The sequence below is a fragment of the Solanum verrucosum genome, unplaced genomic scaffold (genome assembly GCF_900185275.1).
Source record: "Solanum verrucosum unplaced genomic scaffold, falcon-dt-bn FXZP01000278.1, whole genome shotgun sequence".
Lineage (NCBI taxonomy): Eukaryota > Viridiplantae > Streptophyta > Magnoliopsida > Solanales > Solanaceae > Solanum > Solanum verrucosum.
This window is the reverse complement of record NW_026020332.1, coordinates 4,405,126-4,422,123: the sequence shown is the minus strand read 5'-3', so window position 1 is coordinate 4,422,123 and position 16,998 is coordinate 4,405,126. Positions and strand designations below refer to the sequence as shown.

The following is a 16,998-nucleotide window of genomic DNA, read 5'->3' as shown; positions in this document are numbered from 1 at the left end:
ATTCGTCAGAAGTTTTCTCTCCTGATTTGCCGCCAGATTTCTAAAGAGATTCATTAGCTCTTCCATCTTTCTCTGCGGATCCATTTTTAACTGCTTCAAATTTTCTATTACATTCTTGCTTTTCAATTCAATCTGCAATTCCGCAAACCACCACTCCACCTCCTAGGTCCTCTCCAAGGGTTTCTCTATCAACTGTTCTTTTGGTAAATTGTATGATTTTTATGTTTATGAAGAAGAAACATAAAAATTATACTTTTCGTAATTGCACATTTGGGATCAGATCCAGTATTATGTGAAAAAACTATATATTAAATAATAGTTAGTTATATTATTGTTGATTAGTAAATTTATGTAAGTTTATATGTATTTGAAAATTTATAATAACAAGTAATTGCAAATATTTATTTATTAAAAAAGAACATGGACGTATATGATCTATTAATGTGTCGACTTTGGATATATTCTTATAAGTTTCTTTATGAACTATGGTTTGGTCATTTGATAAGATTGTATGTGTGTTGAAAGCGTTTTATAGTTTTCATAAATTGTGGAATTTTTATGTTTATGAACAAAAAAAATACAGCTTAAAAAATTCAAATTGTCTGTTCAAACAAAATTTCAACTTAAAATCAATATCATTTAACCATAATTGCAGATCATATCCAAATGGTCCTTTAATATACAACATGTCACAAATTTTGAATTTAAGATAAAATAGAATCTAACCTTTTTATAAGGATGTGAATATTTAGCTGTAGAATGTGATTATTTTTCTTCTTAGATTGAATTAGATTAAATGTGTCAAGTCAATAACTTTGATATTAATAAAAAATTGACTTCCTATGTTTGTGAATTAAAGAAAGGAGGAGGTTAGGAACTACTTGACGTTGCATATTAAAATTCATTAAAGCTTGATTCGTATTATTGCGTTCAATAAAAGGAATAAATGTCTTCTACTCTAAAATATTTGTTCAAATGAATGCACAGAGGGTGTTATCGAGAAGAAGATTGGGCCGAATTGTAAAAATGATTTGGGACTGGACTTTTGATTATAAATGCCCAGTAAACACTACTCTGGCCCATTTGCATAAACTCACTTGTTAGATCGGAGGACCAAATTCATAAAATTGCACGTTTTCTCCTTTATAATGATTGATCTTTAATTTTATTAAGTTCTTAAAAATTTGAAGTCATCTCCGATAATAACATGTGGGATATTATAATACAAAAATATACACTTATTCTGCTGGAAGAGAGTTATTTGTTACGATGGACATGAAATCGACTAATTATGAGTCTGGATAAACTAGTCTTAGGCCTGACAACACAAATTGAATAGACCAAATGTTTAAGCCTTTTAAATATTTCCAATTATTTACAACATCACCCAATTCATGAATTCAAAACTTCAAAATATTTCATTAACACAACTTTTTCTTTTTATTTTATAGAAAGTTGAGTTTTATATATTCAAATACTGAAAAAATAAAACGTTTTAATCATTTAATACAATATCTTATTATGTAAATGTATATTCAGATTCAAATATTTAAATTTTAATACACAACTTAATTTCATATGTGCAATCAAAATTAAATATTTTAATTTAATAGAAAATAAACGAAGCCTAACACCTTCTCCTCAACAAATTGAACTTCCCAATTTGAAATATAGGACAATTCACTATAAATAGTCTTTTCTTTTAGGTTCAAAAGACTCCTAAAAAGTAATAGGGCGATTTCAAAACAAAATTAGATAAAATTATTATAGATGATTTGGTACACCTAGAAAATGTTAATTAGGTGGCGAATACATTAAATAAAAAACTATTTTTAAAACTTGGGATAACTTCTGGCATAATTTTCCATATTTCTATTTTAAAAAATAAAAATATTACATGTAGTGTTATTTAAGACATATATTAAAAAAAAAAATTCTCTATTTTATTTTCCTTCATTTTTTAAAATTCAGACAACAAAATCATCTTTAAATCCCAACATGTTAGTTGTAGTACCTTAAAAATCCTTCGTAGGAATGCTTCCCCTGAAATAGAATTTCAGCCGTACTAATTTAAAATAGTCAGATTTTAATGCAGATGTCAGATGAGAAATAAAAAAAAGTATAGAATTCTTGTTATATTTTAAAAAAAATTTATTTGATGTTCGATATCCACATTCGATTAAAAAAAAAGTAGATTCAAAACTCGAACATAAGACTTCCGTCCTACATAATTCCAATTACATATATGCAAACAACCAAACAAAGGTACTATAATTAAAAATACAAATTAAATATGGTGGCCGACATCTTCAATCCTTCCTTAAGTACTAATCAATCAATCCACTTGAAATTTCACCAATTATTTAACTTGCTTATTTGTTAGCAGAATAAATAAAAGGTACCTATTGGCTATTAATCATTCATGAGAATAGACAAATTACTCATTAACTGATTTCTACCTATCAATCAAGAGTAGTTAAGAATATTTCTACTTTAATTAAACACCATTTTTGTACTAAGTGGAATTGTACAGTTATACTTCCAACATGGCAGAGAACTAGTGACGGAAGAAGTTCATTCGATTAATAAAATTATAATATATATATATATATAAATTATAAACTCTCTATATTTCAATTTACATGTCTTAATTTTATTTAAAAATATATCACTTTATATATTATAGTAAATCTTTAATCTAATATAATTATTAGACATATTATTTGGTTATTTAAACTTTCGCCTTATTATTGTGAATTTGATTTTTTATATTGCAATACCCTCCTCCCCACCCTCTCCACATAAATAAATAAATAAATAATTTTGTCCTTTAAGATAATTTAATTTTAAAGTTTCTCTACCTTATAAAAAAAATGATGTAACTAATCAAATTAAGATCCATAAGTTAAAATTCACTTGGAGTTACATCTTTTTGAGTTTTTGATACTACTCTCTCCATTTTAAATTAATTATCTATTGTGATTTTAAAAATAGATATCTAAAATAATTTGTTATTTTAGAAATTTAAGATAAAATTATATTTTTGTTATTTTATTTGTAGTAGTAATTATTTTGAAGACTACAAACATCTCAACAAAGTAAAATATTCATTGAAAAAAATTGTATATTAAAACATAAAACGAGGGTGGTCACTATAAAAATAATACAATCAAAGTTATATGATCAAGAACACACGTCTAATCTAACTCTTTTCATGTCCGTTTACTAGCTATTTGAATATTCAATTAGTTATCAAGAAAAGTAAATTTAACGAAATTAAATGATGTAAAAAGTAAATGAGTGAATCTATTTGAAAGCTTAAGCCCTTTCTCCAAGAGTATCCTTATATGAATGTATTAAGAAAGACACAGGACAATCGTTTGAGATTTCGTGTACTTTTGTTTATGTATGTCCAATTCTTATGATGTCACGTGGCTCAATTACATTTTTTTCCAATATAGAGAATAAAGTAATTAAACGTTTTCTAAATTAATATTTTTTAAGAGACGCGTAAAAGAAAAATTTGCGGAAACATTAATTTCTTAAAGGTTGCTCCAATCATCCAAACACATTACATTTATTAATATGTCAGAACTATAAATTTCTACAGCTTGTGTCGGTACAATTCTTTAAGGGTCTATCTGTTTGAAATTTTAATAATACATCTGTTCATTTTTAATTGTCATAATTTTCCTTTGTAGAGTTAAATTATAAAATTTTAACTAACATTTTACGATATATTTTTTGATCATATTGATATGCAAAAAATTGAAATTTATAGTTCTTTTCATATAGTTTTTAAATAGCTAAATTTTTTGTTTAAAATATCGAATTAATGTAATTTAATTTAACTTTGAAATTTAGTCAAATTGACTTTTAAAAAACGCAACATGACAAATAAAAATGAATAGAGGATATATATATATATATATATATATAATGTTTGATAGATTAAAATATTTTTAAAGAAAACAACAACTTTTTAAATGAAAACATGAAAATAAATTTTACGAGTATCTAATATTTTACATTGATTGTGAGTTTGTGACTTTCTCACTCTCTTCATTCAATCTCGTAAATCGTAGCCAATCACCACCACACACCACCCCACCCAATCTCTCATTTTATTTATCCAAGTTATACACAAATACTTTGAATATCGATCTACATAACACAAAATGTTAAGTAAAATACACATTTATTTTTTATGAAAGCATTTTTCATGAAAAATATTTCTCTTAATAATATACTCTTTGTGTTCCGAGGTATGACAAAAAGATTACCATAATTTATAAATATTTAATAAATAATTGAATATAAAAAGTATATATATATTTTTTTAAATATTGTAAAGCTTACTAGTCTGTATTATTTTTTTTGTCAAGTTTTTGTGAAAACGTAATATTTTGGCAATTGGAATATTCTGTGTCGGTGCATATCAAATTCTTTCATTTTTTAAATGATGATAACGTAGTTTATTATGAATTTAAATTAATAATTTTTTATGAATTAAAAAAAATAAAACACAAAGTGGAATATGTTGGAATTATATTCCGCTTGTTATTTTATAATACTTTGCTTGAATTTCACTCTTATGTATATGAGAGGTTGGGATATCAATATTCTTATTAGTTGCATAAATAAATATTATTATTATTTTCAACTAACAATTATCTTCAAGAAGTGATCGATCTCCTTTAAATAAAGAAATATATAGAGGAATAATGAAGCAACTTTAAATAATGTATAATATTTGGCTGTTACCATTGTGGTGGAGTAAAGAAATGGACACTCTTATCCTTAGGATTTTAGTAATATATAGCAACATAAATTAGGATAACAAAGTTAAATAACCAACAACAATAACATCCGTCTTTCGCTCTAATTTTACAAGTAAAGTCGGTAGAAAAAATGATATACACAATCTTATCTTTACTTGACTTATAGAAATAATTTTTTAAATTTTCGTTAGACCATTGATTCAAATAAGTTAATTGCATATAGCTCGTTTTCTTATTTTTAGATTTAAAATTATCTACAAGTGAAATGTGTATTTTTTTTTGTTGCTTTTGGGACCATTTCTCATATGTTGCCAAACACTACTTCTATTCCCCTAGACTATAAATATAGGAGTAGCTTATAGAAAGTATACAACAACAATTACATACAATGCATGAAATCACACCCGAAGTGATCAGTTTAGAAAGGATAATGTGAATTGGGTACGGAATCTTATTCCTATTTTATAAAGATAGAAATGATATTTCGATAGATCTTGAATTTAAGTAAATCATACTAAAAATTATGTATATAAAAGCAAAAAAGTCATGTTAAAAATAGTTAATAAGATAACAAGTAGCTATATTGAGCAAATAATGTGGTAAATGTAGTAAAGGAAACAATGAGTAATATTAAAAGTCGAATAATAAAATAGTAACAATAAACGAATAATACGGTAATTACAACAAATAATTTTTTTTAGATAACACTACTACCTACTATAACTTTTTATGAAGTATATTATACAACTTAATAAAAAGACAGGCATCATTGTACAATAACTCTTTAATAAAATATTTGTAGATTTATAAAAAAAACATTTATTTCGCTTCATCCAAAAACTAATTATCATGGCACAGTTGACTATTTTCAATGCGCTTTTTATTTGAAAAAAATAATAATTCCCCTGAGCTTTCTATTTGAAAAAATTTAAAAAAAGACAAATAATAAAAAAAAACAAAAAACAAAAAAAACAGCATTAAGTATTAATTAATGTGGTGAAAAGTATATAAGAATATTCTAATAGCAAATAACATCAATGAACACGTGCACATACTTTATGGAGTCACGTGACTATGAATCAAATTATCTAAAGCCAGATTAGGACATAATTTTTACAATCATCACTTTTTGGAAAATTATATCATAAAATATTCGTTTCCTCTCAATTATAGCATCCTAATAATGTATTAAATGATTACCTTGGATTTTGTTCGTATTATTATTTTTTAACATTTTTCTATTGGTGAGAAATACCTTTAGAATTATGTCTAGTTGTTTACTTTAATTTATTCATCATTTGTTTTAAATAAATGCAGAAATCAACACTCTAAAGAGTTTTTTTTTCTTTTTCATTTCATTTTAAGAAATATAATTGATTAAATATAAAACAAAGTAACTTTTAAAATTGACTGATCAAATATAAAATGTTCAAAAATAAAATAAAATTAAAGTAAGAAATAGTTGCTACTTTATAGATTAGAAATTTTTGACATTTTACGTTAGAGTCAATAAAACATGCTTTATTTTTCTAGATAGGTGAGCTAATTTTTATTTTTATTTTTAGGAAAAACATCACATAGAAATAGGAGAAAAAGTGATGGGGATATTATTGACTGAAATTTAGTTAATCATTGATAAATAATGTAGTCGTATTTCATCAACTATTATGACTTTTGTTGGAAAATTAAAATTTATGATGAACGAGATAAAAATTTATAAAATGTATTAAGGTTGATTTTAATTTAATATTAAAAAAAATACAGTTTAATCCTAATGACTAAAGAACATATTTTGTTTGATTATAAAATGATACTGATGATTTAATTATTTTTTTTTGTCTTGATGATAAAATATCATTAATTATAATAACAAAGAAAAAATATTGAATTAGTATAAGAACTTAGAAAACCAGAAATGTTAACAAAAATAAAAAATAAAAAAATGAAATACTAATAAAGGGGAAATGCTAAACTTCGTTTTCCTTCCAACTATTTATAATCTTTTTAATATCAAAATTATTTCATATTTATTTATATTATTAACGAAACTCTAACATAAAATAATGAATCATGTCTAAAGTTTTCAAAAAGATTTAAGTTTACCACTTTAACTTTTGATTATGATTAAAAAATTACACTCAAATTAGAGCTCCTACAAAAACAAGTATTTTTTGGTAGTATTAGACAACAAATCATATAAAAGGTCTTTCATTTATTTATATAAAATTATATTAGATATGCTACTGTTATAATAAATTCTTCAGAAGAAAAATTGACTAATTTGGTATAATTTACCTGTAAATTTGATTAAAAAAATTATGGTCCGAATGAGGTCATTCACTACTCCTCCTCTAATGAGAAGTCTCATGTTCGACTTTAGAAAAATCCTTAATAAGGAGCGCTTCCCCCAAGTAGGATTTAATGCGATGCAAATGGAAATAATTGAGCTTTAATGTGGGTACTGTGAAAAATAAAATAAAAATTGTGTTAAAGGTTAAATTAGTCATTTGACTTTCTCCCTACAAACTCTAATTCTTGTCTTCCTCGTCACTGTTTTGCTCTCACTCTGTATGAAATAACCACCCAACCGTCAGCAGAAATACAGCTCACAAGAGGGAAAAATTAGAAATCCAAATTAACATTCTCAATTCTATCTCTCACTCTTTGTATATAGATCTAGAGAGAGAAACTCAGAGATCTAGAGAGAGAGAAGAAGAAGAAGAAGAATGAGGGAACCATCAATGGAGACTGTCCCAGTATCTCCTCCACCACAAGCTTTACTTGAAAGGTTCAAAGATTATGGTCAAGAAGATGCTTTTTCTCTATGGGATGAACTTTCTTCTGAAGAAAAAGATCACCTTGTTAAGGATATTGAGGTTATTTTTCTTGTTTGTAGATCCCCTTTGTTACCAATTCGGGCTTTTCTTCTCAAATTGCGTTTATTTGAAGTAAAAATTGTTTCTTTTAATTGGGTATTACTTCGTTTCTGTTTAGAATGTGAATTTCCTGTTAAATTAGAATTTGGGTCTTATACTACTAGTCGATATTGTGAATTGCAGTGATGATTTTTAACATGGAAGTGTTTTATTGCAGAATATAGATCTCCCTCGGATTGATCGGATCATTCGGTGTTCATTTCATTCACAAGGTCGGTGCCAATAACACTTTTTTAAAAAATAATTCAAATGAGTGGAAACAGACTCTTGCAGAAATGCGGCTTATGGTTTGGTGTTTCCTGGACCCTGTGCATAGCAGGAGCTTTAGTACACGGGATGCTCTTTAGAAAAGATTGTTTTACCTTAGAAGCTTAGTATCTGAAAGTATTTGTTATTTCAGGACTCCCATCAGCAGCGATAGAGCCAGTGCCGGAAAGTTGTGTGTCAACTGTGGAGGAGAGGACAATGGAAGATAGAGAAAAGTGGTGGAAGATGGGCATGAAGGCCATTGCAGAAGGAAAATTGGGTGTGCTGCTTTTGTCTGGTGGCCAGGTAATGTTACTAAACACTTAAGAACATTCTTGACTTTTAAGCATAGTTGTGCCTTTTTGCTTTTACTTGGTCCAGCTAAAAATGTTAAGATGTCAAAAATTTGGTGGCTGACTTAGAATGGATTAACCACTTTGGTATGATTTCTTATCATGTAGTTTTATGTGGTTCTGTGCTGCAACTATGGAACTCTTGACTTTAATCAAGGGAACCAAAAGTAGGCAATGTTAATGTTTATGCCTGAGTTGCTTTAAAAGATGTTTTCTTCAGTGAGATCTGGATCTCTGATAATCATTTCATGTGTAAAGTAAGATAAAGTGTATTAATATTTTCTTTTGATGAATAGGAAAAAGTGTATTAACATGATAGAGGTACTTACCAAGCAAGAATGGGGACACCATGTCCCATACAATGTGATTTTCCACTATCTACCTCATTATGATATAGGTTGTAAACTTGGCTATCAGTTATCACTCTACTCATTATGATATAGGCTGATAACTTAGTACATGTATCTGCTGGTGGTTATTACTCAACTTACCATTTAAGGATAAGAAATAATTATTGATCCTAAATATTTTATGATGTATTCGTAGCATACCTATAAGGATTGCCTCTGTTTTGCTGCCTCTTTAATTGATTGGTTGGTGCATTAATAATTTGAAAGTTTATCTGTCCTAATAGAAAAGAAAAAAAGTTACTGAATTCTGTAAAAAATATCATATTAATTAATAGTTTAAAAGTTTATTATATATTTATCTTAATATAAAATCATTTTTCAGACTGTCCTAAAAAGTATACTTGATTGTGTTCCTGTTAAAGGTTCAGATATTCTTCGTTTCTCAGTACTCTCAGGTTAATTAAAAAACTCAACTCCCCCCCCTCCTCTTTCTGAGGGTAGGCAAACATGATTTCCTTGTTATTGAAATGCAATTTCATTTTTTAACTGGAGCTCTAGTTTTCCTAATTTATTTGTTTACCCTTTGGCAAGACTAATTTGCATCATGATTGAGGAGAACGGTTATAGATCACCAACACTGGTCTAACAAGATCACCTTTTGGTCTGTATTAAGAACTCTTTTCCTTTTTCTTCCAAAAAAATTATAGTAAAGGTATAATCTATTGGATCCTGTTCTATTTTCAAAGGGCTTGATATGCCATGGGATGATCTGTCCAAAAAACGTTTTGGATATGTGATTTACTTTGTTATTCCCATGTTATAATATAGGTCTTCTAAACTATTCTAAATTTTCTAGTCTAGATGTTGAAAATATGATTTTTTATGCAGGGGACTCGACTTGGTAGTTCAGACCCCAAAGGATGTTTCAGTGAGTAGTTTTTCTATTTATTTGACATCCTTATGAGTTGCCTAATTTTCTAATTCTTTTTAGAGATTTTTGTGGTTGTTCCCTCCAATCACACTCAAAGATGTAGTTTACAGGATGTACAATATTTGCTATAATACCTTATTCATAGTGATTACTTGTCAACAATATGTTCCCACAGTTGTTGACTCTTGGTTAATTCCGGTGATAGTTGGCTTTATAAACAAGTATTTCGTCTTAGTAACGTTTAAGAGGTCTATGGTCATTATCTATGCTGTATGAATTCCTGCTACATAACAGTTATTTCTCTTTGGCATTGTTCCTAGTATGTAAGCTAAACTATCAGCTTTTTATGATAGCAAAAAAAAGAGCTAGGATATAAAAACTACGCTTATCAACCTAACATCCACATGCCTTGTCAAATATTATTAGATGAGATGGGATAGATATTTGTTGCGGAAGTATATCAAAGGTCACTTTTGAGTATTTAAAAATTGAACAAGGTAGAAAGTTAGGTAGTAATGTAATTGAGCACTGTCATTGCTATATCTATTTCTGTCTGGCATTGTTTTGTACTGAATGGCATGGTTCCACTCTTGGGAAAACTTGGAACGTATTTGAGGTTTGGTATATCTTAATACACAATCGACACTTAACAGGTAGAAGAACTTTCTGTGGTAGTTATCAGAAACTTGGAAATCACTGATTTAGCGAATACCAAAGAAGTCTTTTTTATCTATAATTAATAATATTTTTTCCAAATTAAAACCCAAAACTTTCTTTTTGGATGGATTAACATGCAGATGCTATATTACTTCCATCTTTTCTCTCTAAAAGGGGCGAGGGTGAGGAGGGATGGTGGGAAATAGAACTATGGGGAAATAAAGCTTCTACTTATGGGTGTTCTTTTTACTTCTTTTGTACCAGATATTGGACTTCCATCTGGGAAATCACTTTTCCATCTTCAAGCTGAGAGAATTTTGTGTATTCAAAGATTAGCAGCTATAACTGCAAATGAGGGTGAGCTACTTGTTCAATGCCTTTGGGTGTTAGTTCACGTATCCACACTCTAAAATACAGTTAGTTTTCAGGTGCTGGCATTGTTCCTATACAGTGGTATATCATGACCAGTCCATTCACTGATGAAGCCACACGCAAATACTTTGAAAGTCATAAGTATTTTGGTCTTGAAGCAGATCAAGTAAGATTTCATTCGTTACCCTTTTTTCTCACTCATTTTTATGTAGTTTAATCTGAGAGTTTATTGGTTTTTTATCTTTTTTTCGCATTAAAGAGAACTTTTGTTAATGCAGGTTACCTTCTTCCAACAAGGTACCATACCTTGTGTTTCAAAGGATGGAAGGTTTATTATGGAGACCCCATACAGGGTAGGTGACTTCTCTCTTTAATTTTTTTTCTGTCAGATGATTTCACAAAGTCAGTCATCAAATCTCATGCATACCTTCAAGCTGCAATATAGTGAAAGCATTTTACAAGCATATGCGAGATATCTTGCTGCTACTAATGAAGGTGTAATTGTTCAATAATTAAATTTACACAGGTGAAATAGTTTCTGTTTAAGCTCTCTATCCTAGAGTTGCATGTTCAACTAGAGATGTCTCACTTTACCTTCTTTTTTTTCCGGGTATGAGTAGCAATGTTTCGCTTACTTTTTAACCTTATGGACAAAGCTTGCTAATGCTATCTGTCTTGAGTATTCAATAGCTTAACAATTTTTTGAAACTAATTTTTTTTTTAAACTCTTACCATTTTGCATAGTATAGCTTGAGATGCTTTGCTTATTTTCCAACCTTATGGACAAAGGTTTCCTGTTGGGAGCAGTCAACACTTCATCATTTGTAAAGTACTCCCTTCCATGTTTCCGAGTTTCTCAGTCTCTGTATTAAGGGTATTTCTTTCTCAGCTAACAAGGTCATAATGGGCCTTCTCTTGATTCTTTGCTTTGGTTGCGGTGGACATAGTAGTATCTCAACTCTCAAGTCTTGGATGCCTTTCAAATCTCATAATTGACATCTGAGCTGTTCTCTGTTAATTTTGTTTATCTTATGACTAAAATCTATCTATCCAACTAGGTGTTTCTAAGTTCAAAACTATTCATAGAAGAACTTACTAATAGGATTACTGAGAGATTATGCATTTTTTTGAGTTTTTCTTATATTAAGTTGACAATGGATGAACTATTTCAAATTTTAGTAGGTATGGTGTCATAAAATATGGATGAACTATCTAAAGTGTTAATAGCGTATTAAAGCTTTTTTGTTGAAGCAGGTAGCGAAGTCTCCGGATGGAAATGGTGGAGTTTATACAGGTACAGCTATACCTCACTTTTGTTTTCCTGATAAGGAGCTATACCTCACTTTAAGCATTTTTCTTTTAATGCAATAGAGTACTACTTGTGAACTTCGAGATTTGGACAGATGTTATTTGCTTGTAGTCTACCATATTGAAGTCATTCAATTAACATTTAAATCTTTTCCAGCATTGAAATCTTCAAGATTATTGGAAGACATGAACTCGAGAGGCATTAAATTTGTGGATTGCTATGGAGTTGACAATGCTTTGGTAATTTGTGCTTTTCCTCCCACTTTTAATATTGTTTTCCCATAGAATGAAATTTCTAGTAATTTGTTCTGTTAAGATACATATTAATTGTTTTCTGGAAGCAGGTTCGAGTGGCAGATCCTACCTTTCTGGGTTATTTCATTGATAAAGGTGTGTCTGCTGCTGCAAAAGTTGTACGTAAGGTGAGTAATTTTGTTTTCATTTTTCTGTTTTTTTTTTGGACGAAATAATCTATACTTCTCCTATCCAACTTTTTGTGCATTCATTTAGCATCTGAGAGGTAGGAAATAGTTGCAATATTTCCAATCCAGTATCTGCTCAGGGTGCCAAATCAGATAATCCGTTTCTTTTGTTACCTTTTTAGAGTGTCTTTTTTTTGTGAACTGGAAGTCACTGATATAGTTGTTAGATAGGTTAAACGATGTTCTTCTCAAGTAAAGATCTAACTGAGCAAAATGTAGTAGAGTTGTAATTTTTTAAAGATCGATTAAACTTGATGAGTTTTGTTTCTTCACTGAGACGGTTGTGTAGTTTTAATGGTCTCTGCAACCGTGTGACTCTTGCTAGCCCACAATGAATTAATGTATATCTCTGGTGAAGCTGACACCACATAGAGAGGAATAGTCGCCTCTGTTTTTGGATGAAGAAAATGCCAAGCTTCACTCTCATGTTCAGGGTTGTAGGATACTAACACCAGAAACTTTATATATACTATTTTCACATTCCTTGGGTCTATATTATTCTATAAAGCTGAAATATGCAAGAATGATGGTAATTCTTGCTAGATCAGCAATATAAGCTTGGCATTTGATTACTTTGCCTTTGGTGTTAAGTTTAACTTGTTTGGTGTCTTGGTAAGGTTCTTCCTTCAATCCATTCTTTTCCAAACTAATGTTTGGATTTTACATTTCTGCTACGGTTACCCCTCTTCCATCAAATCCTGGAATACTTAGTTCTCACAAAATAAATGGACTATTATATGTACAGGAAGCCGTTGCTTTTTATATTTTTCCCTAAGATAAACAACGCAATAACAAGCAGCAGAGTATTAGGCCCATTGATCTATTAAAGAGAAAAATCTATCCAACAAGCTATGAAGGATCAAGAAAAACAGTGTATTCAATGCTATTTTTCTAGTCCAAGAAAACTAAAGGGAAGTTTGGTGTTTCTGTGATGAAGCAGCAGCGGAGCTTAGATTGGACATGGAATACATTTATTTACCTGACTAGTCAACATAATCTTATTCTTCTTATTGACTTATCTAAAAAAAACTTTTAATACTTTTTGTGTAGAACATAGTGCATCACATTTTAGAGTTCTCATCAATCATCATAATATTTTAATAGAACACTTCAGAAAGAAGTTATAATGTATGCATGTATTGATTTTTATCCGCTCTGATTGTAGGCCTATCCACAAGAGAAGGTTGGTGTGTTTGTCCGTCGAGGTAAAGGTGGACCACTTGCTGTGGTTGAGTATAGTGAGTTGGATCCTTCACTCTCTAGTGCAGTAAACCAGGAAACAGGACGTCTTCGCTTTTGTTGGAGCAATGTAAACCTCTCACCTCTCCATTTCTCCTCTCTCTGTTCTTTCCTTAGATTTGTGTCTCTATTTCTTCCCCCATAAATAATTTAGTGGAACTCTACTAATAGTTTGCAGCACCAGGTTTTCTCATATATAGTCAGAAGCACTCTGTTGATTTGTGACGTAATATTTTTATCACGATGGAAATTGAATCTTGTGTATCCTTCTTGATTCACTTGTAGTAAATTTAGGCTGTTGCTTTCAATAGAAAACTATGTTATAAATCACAGCCAAAACCTTGACCATTTTCCTTGAGAATTTTTAGTGAGAAAATGGTGGAGTTGCTATGAATATGAAAAGGACAAATATACCCGAACTATCATATATGGTATGCAAATACCCTCCGTTATACTTTTGGGACGGGACATTGGTGCCCTTGCCGTCCAAAAACTAGAGCATATATACCCTTTATAATAACAGACATACACGTGTCACAATCCTATCCACTGGCCCGACATTTATTAAATATCAGATCGACGGACAAAATTGCGCCACGTGTCCCTATATAGTCTTCCGTTAGAGTGAAGGGCATATATGCTCTAGTTTTTGGATGGCAGGGGCATCAATGTCCTAAAAGTATGATGGAGGGTATTTACATACCATTTACGATAGTTCAGGGGTATATTTGTCCCTTTTCCCAAGTTATTATGATAATCACTTTACCATGCTAAAGAACATTTTGATAAGAAAAATATACCTCTTTATCTTTTATTGTAAGGGAACATTTCAGCATATACCTTCTTATTACTATAAACATGTGAGTGAGTTCTCTTAGTTGGTGAAATTCAGATTTGTATGCATTAAGTGTTTTTGCTGAAACAAGTATTTTTTATTGACAAGTTCAAAAAAAAGGAGGTTAGTTCAAGCAAAAAAAGAATGTTGTTGGAACTATGCTCTTACTCTTAGATGTGGCGTTTAAAGAAATAGAGAGAGGATTCAATATTTCTGATGAATGCTCTAAACTTGTTTTCATTTTTTTGTTGTTATGTGGGATGAAAATCCAAACCCCACAATCCTTTTGATATCTGAAAAAATAGGTAAAGAATAGTTATCAAAAGAAAAAAAAAGGGTATCTAGTGGACCTCGTGAAGAGGAAAGCAAAGTTGTCTTGTATGCATCTATTTCTTCTTTAATAGATACCTTTTCTATTTACTCATGCATTTTACTTTTCAGGTCTGCTTACATATGTTTACTGTAGATTTCCTGAATCAAGTGGCAAATGGCCTTGAGAAAGACAGCATGTGAGCAATGCCTTTCTCCTTTGTATTTGTTCTGTTTGGTTGTCTAACAAATTGTAAAGTAATGGCTTTAATGGCTATTTGTTGGAATCAATCACATACCAATAGTAGAAGCATAAAGGCCGTAAATCGGTGGGGAAATCCCCAGAATAAGGCTATTACTTTCACACCTATAGATACTAATCCTTCATTTCAGCAACCCGACTATGCTCTACATGCGCCCTGCATAATTTGACTATTTTTCCAACTCTACTGCAACCTCCTCCTTCATTTGGACTCTGGGGAGTGGCTATGTTCTGCAAACATAGGTGGAGTTGACTATTATTGTTGGAATACCAGTCTAAAACAAGCTTTTATGACATGATTGCAGTTATCATCTTGCAGAGAAGAAAATCCCCTCAATTCATGGTCAAACAGTGGGATACAAACTGGAACAATTCATATTTGATGCTTTTCCTTATACACCTTCAACAACACTATTTGAGGTAATTGTCATTCTGTACTTGTCACAATACTTCCAAGTCTCCAATAGCAGCTAAATGCATATCTGTCTAATACCGGGGTTTGAAATGTTTTGTCTATATAGGTTGTTCGTGAAGAAGAATTTGCTCCAGTTAAAAATTCCAACGGGTCAAACTTTGACACTCCTGATAGTGCTAAATTGCTTGTTCTTCGTCTCCACACCCGTTGGGTGGTTGCAGCTGGAGGCTTCTTGACACATTCTGTGCCCTTATATGCCACAGGTAATTTGATGTTTGGGAAAGAAAATATTTTTGTGAAGTTCATATAATGCATGGTGCGAAGTAATGTTTAAAGGTTAATTACCATGAGGCCAGGGATGCTAAATAGTGAAAGCCAACTCTTTTAACTTTGCAAGAACACTAGGAGTCGTTTGGTACGATGGATAGGGAAATTTAATATCCATAGAGAACTCTGCATTACTTATATATATAAAAAAATCAATCTTACCAATATAATCTCTGCTTAACTAATCATGTACTTTTTGGTTTGTGATATTAAACTGAAAAACTTCTGAGAATTTAACACCAGTTCCTAAATATTGTATAAACTTATACTGGTATAACCTATGTATTATTCTTTACCAGATAGAATACGAAATAAGAATATGTGTACTAGCAATACATGGATAACAGTATTTAAAACAAACACACCCTTTAAACTAAGTAATTCCTACATAATAATCCATGGAAAATTATTCATCGTATTACAATCCATGCATAACTATTCACTGCATACAAGTTCTTACATTATGATTTTAACTTAGCTAGACAGCAAAACCAACTCGTTTGTGACTGAGGTGTAGTTGTTGTTGGTGTAGACCGTGAACCTAACAAACCCGTAGTGTAACAGAAGTAAGTGTTTCATAGTCTTCTCAAAGTTTGCGCGTTTAATTTTACAGGTGTGGAAGTTTCACCTCTTTGTTCATATGCTGGTGAAAACCTGGAATCTATTTGCCGTGGAAGAACATTCCATGCACCATGTGAAATCTCATTTTAGTTTGGATTTGATTTCATTAAGTAAAGTCCTGAATTTTTTTTCTCCATTTTATACAGTCCCTTTGATCTGTTTCACTTTTTTCTTTGTAGTATTTTTATTTTTTTTTTCATTTTCACGAGGGTTGTCTTTTCATACTCTGCTGTAGACAATAGAGTAAGTGATACTTTGTTTTGTACTACTAAATGAGTTGTATTTTATAATAAAATGATGCAAATGTAATGATTTCAGTATGTATAATTTTCATTTTATGTATAACTCCTGAGTTAAGCTAAACACCTAATTGCAACTATCTATCAAACCTAACTACAAATAGTCACAAGAGTTGGTATACAAATGTACACCTAATCAGCTCAAACAGAGTAATTGATTATAAGACAGAAATCTTAATAGTTAAGTTGGTTGGCCTAGCTAGTGATACAAACGTAGCGATTTTGTTTGACGCCAAAATCGCTGCCCTATCAACGATGTAGTCCAATTTTTTTTT

General features: G+C 30.3%; 1 protein-coding gene across 2 annotated transcripts; it reads left to right on the top strand.

Annotated features, from left to right (window-relative positions):
• Positions 1-7,369: 7,369 nt before the first annotated feature.
• Positions 7,370-16,766, top strand: LOC125836551 (UDP-N-acetylglucosamine diphosphorylase 2-like). 2 transcript variants are annotated; one of them, XM_049515734.1, is made up of 16 exons: positions 7,370-7,657; positions 7,875-7,929; positions 8,118-8,269; positions 9,555-9,594; positions 10,519-10,611; positions 10,683-10,792; positions 10,905-10,983; positions 11,885-11,920; positions 12,092-12,174; positions 12,279-12,356; positions 13,582-13,725; positions 14,932-14,999; positions 15,367-15,481; positions 15,583-15,739; positions 16,417-16,555; positions 16,618-16,766. In XM_049515734.1, the coding sequence occupies exons 1-15, from the start codon at positions 7,508-7,510 to the stop codon at positions 16,512-16,514; spliced, it is 1,458 nt and encodes a 485-aa protein (XP_049371691.1). In that variant the 5' UTR covers positions 7,370-7,507; the 3' UTR covers positions 16,515-16,555; positions 16,618-16,766. The 2 variants fall into 2 exon arrangements, with proteins under 2 accessions (XP_049371691.1, XP_049371690.1); XM_049515733.1 differs by having other exon boundaries at positions 7,374-7,657; positions 16,417-16,766.
• Positions 16,767-16,998: the final 232 nt, after the last annotated feature.